This window comes from Limulus polyphemus, unplaced genomic scaffold, assembly GCF_000517525.1.
Source record: "Limulus polyphemus unplaced genomic scaffold, Limulus_polyphemus-2.1.2 Scaffold3341, whole genome shotgun sequence".
In the NCBI taxonomy this organism is placed as follows: domain Eukaryota; kingdom Metazoa; phylum Arthropoda; class Merostomata; order Xiphosura; family Limulidae; genus Limulus; species Limulus polyphemus.
Window position 1 is genome coordinate 80,561 of NW_013668951.1, and position 9,482 is coordinate 90,042.

At 29.3% G+C, this 9,482-nt stretch overlaps 1 protein-coding gene across 1 annotated transcript in view; it reads right to left on the reverse strand.

Moving 5' to 3' along the window:
* Nucleotides 1–9,482, reverse strand: part of LOC106469180 (DDB1- and CUL4-associated factor 1-like) — a 93,654-nt gene that overhangs the window by 77,326 nt on the left and 6,846 nt on the right. The window contains exons 2-4 of the mRNA XM_022397615.1: nt 7,267–7,340; nt 5,945–6,058; nt 5,310–5,447 (exon numbers count right to left, since the gene is read on the reverse strand). Coding sequence (XP_022253323.1) covers nt 5,310–5,447; nt 5,945–6,058; nt 7,267–7,340 — 326 coding nt within the window. The remainder of the gene's footprint in view (nt 1–5,309; nt 5,448–5,944; nt 6,059–7,266; nt 7,341–9,482) is intronic.

Sequence of the window (9,482 nt, forward strand, 5' to 3'; positions counted from 1 at the left end):
AATTACACTGGAGAGATTCAGAGTAAACACGCCTTCCTCTCTTGTGTTCAAACTGTTATTGTTTTATATGACTGACAAAACTTCTGTTTGGAAATTTAAAAAATTCCAATAAATTCAAACTTCATAACAAAGTAAATGTTCAACCCAAGATAATATTTATTGCAGATTCTGAAACATTAGTCAAAAGAATAACAAATGAAAACTGAAGGGAAATGAAAGATAAAAATGAAAATTGTTCAGTCAGTTCAGTAATGACATAGTGCATCAGATACCTGGCTCATAGGGTCACCCATTACAGCAATCTGTTAAATTCGGTCATAACTGATGTCTCGAATTAGGCAAGGTGAAGTGTATGTGTCACTAAACATTCTAGTTTTTTTATCAGCATTTATATTTTACTATAAAATCTTAATCTTTAAAGTTATTCACAAAAGATTAAAGAGAAACATTTTATGACAACATTTTCTTGGTATCATTCTTGAAGTTTATCATAAGATTCAATGCTTTTTTATGATGACTTTGCAATATGACTGTTAGTTTTGAGGAGTGTTTGTTGTTACTACGTACGCTTGTAGACTTACATTAAAAATTTTATTGAACTACTATTTTATGAATGTATGTCAATATGTTTGGTATCAAATTATAGATTATAATTCTTAGTTAATTTAAAAGTAAATATTAAAAAAAGTCTTAAGTATAATTTTTTGTGTGGTATGTTGAATGCAGCTTTGGTTCAAATTAGATGTTTGTGATGTTCAAATACAAAGTCTATAGTTTCTTAGAAATTATAAATTCAAATTACCGATATTAACAAGCTAGAATATAAGATAAAAACCTCCTGTCTTTTCTATTTTCCAAGATAATATTATATTTAGTGAATCAACCAAGGTGGCCCCGCTAACTCTTCCACTTTTTGGAAATACTTGCTTATGTACACCTACTTCGCCCAATGACATGTATAACCAATCGAAAGCTCAGAATGTCCCTATGATGATTTTCTCAGCCTCTGTGAAGTGTTTACGTGGGAAACCTTTCTTTTCATGACAGAACCCAAGTGGTAAGGTAAGATATTATGGAGCTCAAAAAATCATATTTATTTAGACCCAAATACAGCTTAGTTACTAATCCTGATAAATTATAGTGGAATTCTGTGGTACTGATATAGTAATTTATTATTTTTTATTTCAAAATGCATATATAAAACCTAAAAAAATATTTTGTTTTAGATCCTCCACGTGTGAAATTTGTCAAGGCTTAGCAACTTACGGCAAGCAGCAAGTACAAAGTTTGTAACTAGAAGAGATAATTTTTTCTATACTTCTTTATTCACTGTTCTATGTTTTAGGAAAAATAACTGAAATTTAAGAACTACTTTATAAATAGTAATAATGAAAGGTTATTAAAATAAAAATAACAAATATATATTGATGTATAATGTTATGAGATTTAAGCTATTTAGACTAAACATTTGTGACTGTGTTATAATTTGTAGTCATTCTAGAATGAAAAAGTGTAACTTAAATCTCATTTCTCAAGAAACATCCCGAGAAGTACTGTACACAGTTGGAGGTAGAGGGATTTTGATCTTAAAACGGCAGGAGAAACAAAATGACCAGCAAAAGTCAGAATTCAGGAGCATAATATATACATAGGATTACAATACCAAACTATACGTAATAACCCACCATATTAGAGTAGACACTTATGTGCTAAAATGAAGTAATACTAACCAAAAAAAAAAAGGATATTAAATACACGATAAAAATAAAAAGAGGCCTTCTACACCCACAACTGATAACACTCTGACAACCAAACACAGAAGACAGTGTCTGTGGTTAATCTTCTTTTCCAACATGATGAGCTATTGTAGATAGTTCAGTATTTATGAGTCTTATAGGTCTATTGTACTCTGGAATTCTGTTTTCCGTTAGTCTTTTTGTTTCTCTAAAGCATTAGAGTCCACATTTACAAGAATTTTTTTTTTACTCTTCACTGGTGATTTGGTATGCTCTAACTACTATCATATCATGATGCGACTTCTGAAGCCTGCACTGAATTATTCTGTTTACATAGACTTAAAATGTTTTAACAAAGATCTCTTGCACAGTGGAATATGGCTGTGTTTCAGTTATTTTCTTCTTGTTTACATTTGATAGTTGTATTGTAGTTTTTTTTTTAATCAGGCATCCAGGATACTTACTGTTAAGAAGAGCATTGTGATGTGTGTCTTTTTATTTCTCTTGGGCATCTTCTATATTACAAATCTTTATTCAGAATACACATTCTAAGATACCCATCTTTATGTTGTTTGAGTGGTTTAATCTATAATCATGATATTAATCAGTATTATGGATTTTCTACAAACTCTTACATTATCTGAGATAATCTTATTCATGATCATCACATTTAGGAATAGCAGATTGTTATCTTTTCTATTGTTAATTGTATCACTGGATGTTATCTGTTCATGAACTTGGAATCTCAACAGAGTGCGACTATATTGCGAATATGTTCTCAATTGATTTTGGGTGTTAGAAACTGTTTAGAGGGCATTATTTTAAAAGCATTCTTTGTAGAGTTTACCCAGTAATGTTGTTAAGGCTTAACCACAGACTGCAGATTTGTAGCTAAAATATAGGTATAAATTAATTTGTAATTTGTATCTAATAGTAGAAGTTAGTCTTAAGTGATCATATAGTTTTTGGTCATCAGAGAGAATAGTCTGTCCAAAAATATCAATAATTTTTTTTGTGTTTTCCCCAAGTCTAATAGAATGAATGTTTCCAATGAGAAATTCACTTTCAAGTTTTAATGCTTCTACAAAAAGTTTAATATTTCCAAAACTTTAGTGTGATTCTTGAAATTACTTCACTATTTTCCTATTTTACCTGATGCTACAAAGAAATATCTTAGACATATACTTTACTAATTTTAGATTACTATAAGACTTATATTGTGATTGATGTATTACTTTATCAAATAGCTGAAACACTCTTACTCTTAAGCTAGATTATTACCAACTTACTAGTCCAAAATCTCTATATTGCTATGCAAAAATTCACATTAATCACATTTTTAAACTAAAGAAAAATAATGTTAGCACACATAACATATTATATTTTTTAAACGTAAGCTGTTTAACTCTCTCACAAAAGGCTCGGTCGATTCTACCTAAATATTGACCCCAAATTGATCTTTTTAGTCTCCATACTATAACTTCTAATATGTTTTGTGGATCTTCAAGAAATTTTGCAAGCTTTCAGTAATCATTAAGTGCTTCGTAAACAAAACATCAGAATTTTAATTAAGTATTTTCATTAAAAATTTTAACATGAATATATGAAGTCAAAGTGTTGACTGCTCTGAGTGCAAAGTGATTCTCATACTAAGATTAAAAAATACTTTTCTTCATCTGCAAAATTTCAAATTTCATTTGCATAATCTCCTCAATAAATTTCACACATTTTCTTTCAGTAAAACTTTATATTTTATCTGTTATTTTCTCTACTCTAACTCTAAACAAAGTTGGTGACATTGACCAACCTTGTAACCACCATTAAAAAATATGAAGTAAATAAAGAATACACATGCAAAACAAGGAATACGTTACTTACTTTGGTCTTCTTTTTTTTGCTGTCGACTGTTGATGAAACCTAACCCTAGTTTTTTTATACTAATTGTACTACCGTATTAAATAACTTATTTAATTAAATAATATATCAAAGAACACAGAATAGTAACACCTAAAAAGCAGACAACGTCCTATAACTATCACAATTTTTCTGGCTTTCTAACTATGTAACAGGAGCCGTTAAAAATTCGGCTCATTGATGTGTTTCCTGTGGGAATACAGTTTGAACTGGAAGTGAAATAAACAATTCTCTGTACAGAAAACAATGTAATATGATATGTCGATTGATAGATTAAAACTTTGGCTTTCTATTTATTATAAATAATACAGTATTAAACATCAGAAGGAAGGGTACTAAATAAATTAAAGGGGAAGATACCTAAAAAACAAATGTCACAATTCTCATACTAGGGGTTATTGAGGATTTTTTTTATTAATGCTTTATAAAATAAGAACATGAAGACATGCATATATTATAAAATTTTATAGTATGACTATTCTCATGGTTACTTTGGTTATAGGTTGGGTGAGATCATAGTCAAAGAGTTAGTTAAGTTTTGAATTTAACTCAGTAAAACCTCATGACATGCGCACAAAAGGATGCCCATAGCAAGAGGGTTAATAAATGTTTAAAAGCCAATGTTAAATTATACAACATGGAACCCAAAAAGTAAAGCCAATACAACAATCAAATTCAAAATCTTCTTACTTTCAGACAGATATTAAAATCAACCTGTTAAGTTCTGATAGTAGATCCAGTGATTTTGACAAAAATCTGAAGTTATTCATTACAATAATGAAGGAAAAAAAACTGGCTAAATATAACCTTTATTAATGTAGAATTTTGAAAAATACATTTTACTTCTTAAAGACACCTGTTACAAGTTGTTTGTTTGATGATTTGTTACATTATTGACTATCATAACAAACAATTCTAAAAATTAGAGTTGATCAAGATAAAGCTGGGTCAGAACTTGGCAAAATTGGAAGTACTTAAGTTATACTAAAGTGTTTTTAGTTTTCCAAGGTCATGATATTGGTAAACTGTTCAATAAAAGCTAATACAGATAACATTTTAAAACTATATGCTTCAATGAACCTTATTATTTTTCGTATTAATAATTTTTTCTCAGAACTTTGACACTCATATGAACTCTGAAAAATGTAAAGTTTGGTGAATACGTGTATTGTATGATGTCAAAAAAAAACCTTTTTAACAAGATCATTTTTAACAGTCTTACACCCATTTTGTTATCCTGCCTGTTATATCTAAGTTGTTTATAAATGTTACTCACAAGTCTATAAGTAAACATAAATATATAAATCTTTATTCAATATAATTCCACCCAGAAATTTTTTGAATAGCAAAATTCCAATTTTCATTAAAAAATACAAAAATGATAACAGATCAGAAGCACTTTTATAAAACTCTCACCCACCCATTGAAAACAAAACATTAAGCATTTAGATGATTAAATATGGTTAACATTACATTTTGTTTTATATTAATAGTAACCATAATGAAACTTCCAATATGATATATTATCTCTGTAAACCATTTTTCACTTTATGATAATATATTTATTATTTACTGCACTTTGATGAAGAACTGCTAAGTTGTAAAAATTACACACACAAAAATATTTACATTTTATTTTTAATTAGGCTTAAAACTTACCAAGTGAGAATTCTGTTCTCGGAAATTAGCAGCATTTTCCTGGATTTCCATGGAAGCTGCAAGTAGTCCAGTAGCATAAGACTGAAGAGGAACGGGAGCCTTTTCAGCCCAATGAAACAGCCTCTGCACAAGACCTTCCTGTACACAAAAATTATATGTACAATTAAGAAATACTCATCATCAAATAAATAATATAAACTTCCTAGGCAATCAGAATTTTGTTTTATGTTTTAAGTTTCTGTAAAATGCAAAAAGAAAAAAGTTTTTCAAATTATATTTCATTAAATATGTTTTGAAGCAAATACTGACAATCCCCCCCTCCATTAGTAGATTTAACAATGGCTTCAATTGCATCTGAATATATCATATAAAAATCTATACAACTACACTATGATACTATTTCATCCTGGTGAACAAGAATGTTCCGCTATTCGGTAATGAAGACTATGATATATATATTGTATGTGACAATCAAAAATCAGTAAATCTTAATCTGGCTACTAAATGCGTGCACAGAATAAAAAGGTGTTGATAATCACAATTCATTTGTTAAGAAACATTAATAATATCAAACATAAAGCCAATTTTATTTTAGTAATTCTTTGAAAATAATTATCTCAAAAAACTTGACTTACAGTATCTTGAAAAATGACAGCAGTTTCCAGCCCAGGTAATATATCAAGCAGCAAGCGACATGCTACTGTATTTAGTTCTCTGTTTTCTCTGTGAATTATGTAGTTACTAACCAACTAAACAGAAACAAAAAAGACAGATTTTTTTTTTTAACACTGACTAATATTGTGATGTTTAAAGTCTACAATCACACAGAGAAAAGGACTTGATTCTGAGGCAACTTACTATTGCATGATATGAGAAGCAATGTTTTTTATCCCATCTGATAGTACACTAGTCAACACTTAAAACTACTACATATACAAAAAACCAGCAAAAAAATCACTTTTAAATAATTCTTGTTCATGAATTAATTCAGTTTTTCTCAACCAGGGTGCTGCAAAATTTTAGCAAAATATTGTAAAAAAAATTAATAAATTGCTACATCACATATTTGAAATTTTTTTGTGTGTATTAAAAAAAATGAAGGTGGCCAAATTTCCTTTCATCTACGACCTTATTGGGGTGTATTTCTATGACCCCCCTGGCTATGCTGCTATTAACTAGGCTGTAAAATGTGGAAATTGTAGACTATGTGTAGCAGTGTTTTGAGGAAAAAAAGTTTGAGAAACAATGAATTAATTCATTTATAAACAAAAAGTGATTCAAATTGGAGATCAGTTCTTCAAGAACATTTTCCTTCTTCTAAAAGTCATTTATGAGCACAAAACAAATTTATATTAACAAAAAAATAAATAAATAAATAACTTTATCCAGCATATTTTAGTATGACTGAACAAAATTCCACAAAGATTAACATAAATTACATTAGAAGACCAGTTTATTAGCATTAACTTAGCAAGCATAAAATTATACACAACTTAAGCAGCATAAATATATGTATTTATGCCTTTATTTTCAAAGTGGTTTGTTTGTTTCAAACATTGCACATAACTACATAATGGCCATCTGCCCTAACCATTTTGAATGTTGATTAATGATACAATAGATAGGACATAACTAGTCAACAGCACTCACTGTCAACTTTTGAGATATTCTAATCAAATACAGGGACTTGACTGTCACTCTTATAATGCACCAATTTCCCCAAAGTGGAGGGTACATTTTTGCTCTAGAAGGACTTGAACCATGAATCTTCACAGTTCAGCAGATTAACCACTGTGTCAAGCCCAGCTCTTTTCAAAGTAGAGGACGAAAACAAATTACTCGACCTCAAGTTTATGTACGTGTCAACAATGCACTTTGTTTACAGTTTCATACAACAATCTTTAATCCAAAATTTTTCTGATATCTGATACCAGAAACCCTAAGTAATTGTACTAACCTTATTCATAAAATCATCATTCTTAAGCAGTGCTTTCAGGAGCAATCCGAGGGTACATTCTGGGTGAGCTCGACCTAAAAAACATTTTTATTGTAAAGAAAGTAGTTCTAGGCTTATTAAAGTACAAAAACTTGCATATTGAAGCATTCACTATAGTAACTATATACAACACAATTAAATGATTTCATTCAGTAGTATACTTGTTAATAAGTCAGTCAGAGAAAGCTACCATTTGGTATAACACAAATAAAATATAGGTTCATGTTCAATGACAGCTAACATACAAGTATTTACAGCCTTACAGAAAGTTCCAGGTTGTTCTGTATAATTTCTTTGCCATGGAAGGGTATCCTTAAATAGACAGTACAAACTTAAAGAGTACACTGTGATAACATCATTTGAAAATAAACTTTTCACCCTAGTCGTTACCATGTGAAGTACATATTTAAAAAAAATTAAAATTCATTGAAAAATTGCCAGTGAGCCAAAATTCCTCACTTCAAGTGAAGTACTACATTTCAGCTTAGTACAAAAAGTATATGTTTTTAAGCATATGTTCTATTGCAGCACACTCAAGGTAACTTAATTTGTAAAATAATGTATGCACTTTTTATCACTTTGCAAAAATCTTCTGAAGAAAACCTCTTTCTTGGAATGAAATTGCTTGCTAATACTTTAATCAAATGAAAAATCTGCATTAATTTTCACTTTATATGCAAATAGTTAAAATGTGAAATTACTTGAAAAAGAATTTGGTGCAAGCTTGCTCTCACCATGAGTAATTATGTTTTTCTTTGCTTTCTAATTGTCAGCATACAATAAAGTGGCTGATCAAATTTTTTTTATTAATCATTTGAATGAATACATTTTTTTTTGCCCAGATCACTTTTATTCTCAAAGTATCAGTAGTATCTAGATAATTAGAAAATGGTGCTCTCTCTCTCATACTATCACCTGCAATTTTACGAGGTGTAGTTGTTAATACGGGTTCTTTACCAGCACTGACACTAAGCATAATGCTGTCATCTGGTGTAGGCTACGTGTTTACAAAGTGATACAAAACTTCTATTAGTGATCTTTGATATTTAAATTTTCATATAACATCTAGGAACTATTTACTTGCATTTAAACACGGTACTATTTTCTATTTAGGATATCCTATCTCATTATAATCACTTGTTGTATTTGTCTATTTGTAATCCAACATCATTGACACCACATTTTCCACCAGTCACATTTCAGATTCTGACAAAATAAAATAATCTTGTTTCAGCAAGTAAGAATAAAATTACATTTCAAAAATAAAGAAAGTTTAACCCTCTCCACACAGGTTACGGGTCAAATACCACGTCATCGCGTTTGTTGACTCTCATTCAAAATTTTACTGAACTACATTTTATTAATTTATGTCAATAAGTTTGATATGAAATTGTAGATTATAGTTCAAATTTTAGTATTATACATTATTTAATTTCTTAACTGAAAAGAAAATATTAAAAAACAGACCTAAACATCAATTTTTGTGTCTGTCACTTGGTATGTTGAATGCAGTATTGGTTAAAATTCTATGTTTGTAATGTCAAGTCTATAGTTTTGTATGAATTAGGAACCCAAATTACCGATATTGACAAACTAGAATATAGAACAAGAACCTCCTATTTTTTGCTATTTGCTGAGATACGGCTCATGTACTGATTCAAACACAATGGCTCAATTCACCTCTTTCCATTTTTGGAAATGCTCCCTTGTATAACACTTCTGTCTATGACATGTAAATAATCAATCAAAAGCTCAGAATGTTCCCCTAGTGGCTTTCTCAGCCATTTTCAAGTATTACAATATCATCTCATTCTTTCAATACAAAACCTCAAGCTGGTAAGTTGAGTCTTTAGTTTGCTCGAAATTTCATATTTTTTTTACCCAAATACAGCTTAGTTACTAAGCTTGATAAATTATAGTTTCAATTTATGGTATCGATATAATAATTTATGATTTTTTGGTTATTTCAAACATGTATATAAAACTTAGAAAAATTATTTCGTTTCACGTGCAAAATTTTATAAGGCTTAGCAACCTACAACAAGCAGCAAATGACTACAAAGGTCATAACTACAAGATATAATTGTTTGCTTTACTTTTTTATTTACTGCACTATATTTTAAGAAAAATAAGTTTAAGAACTTATTTGTAAATAGTAATAATGTACAAACATATAT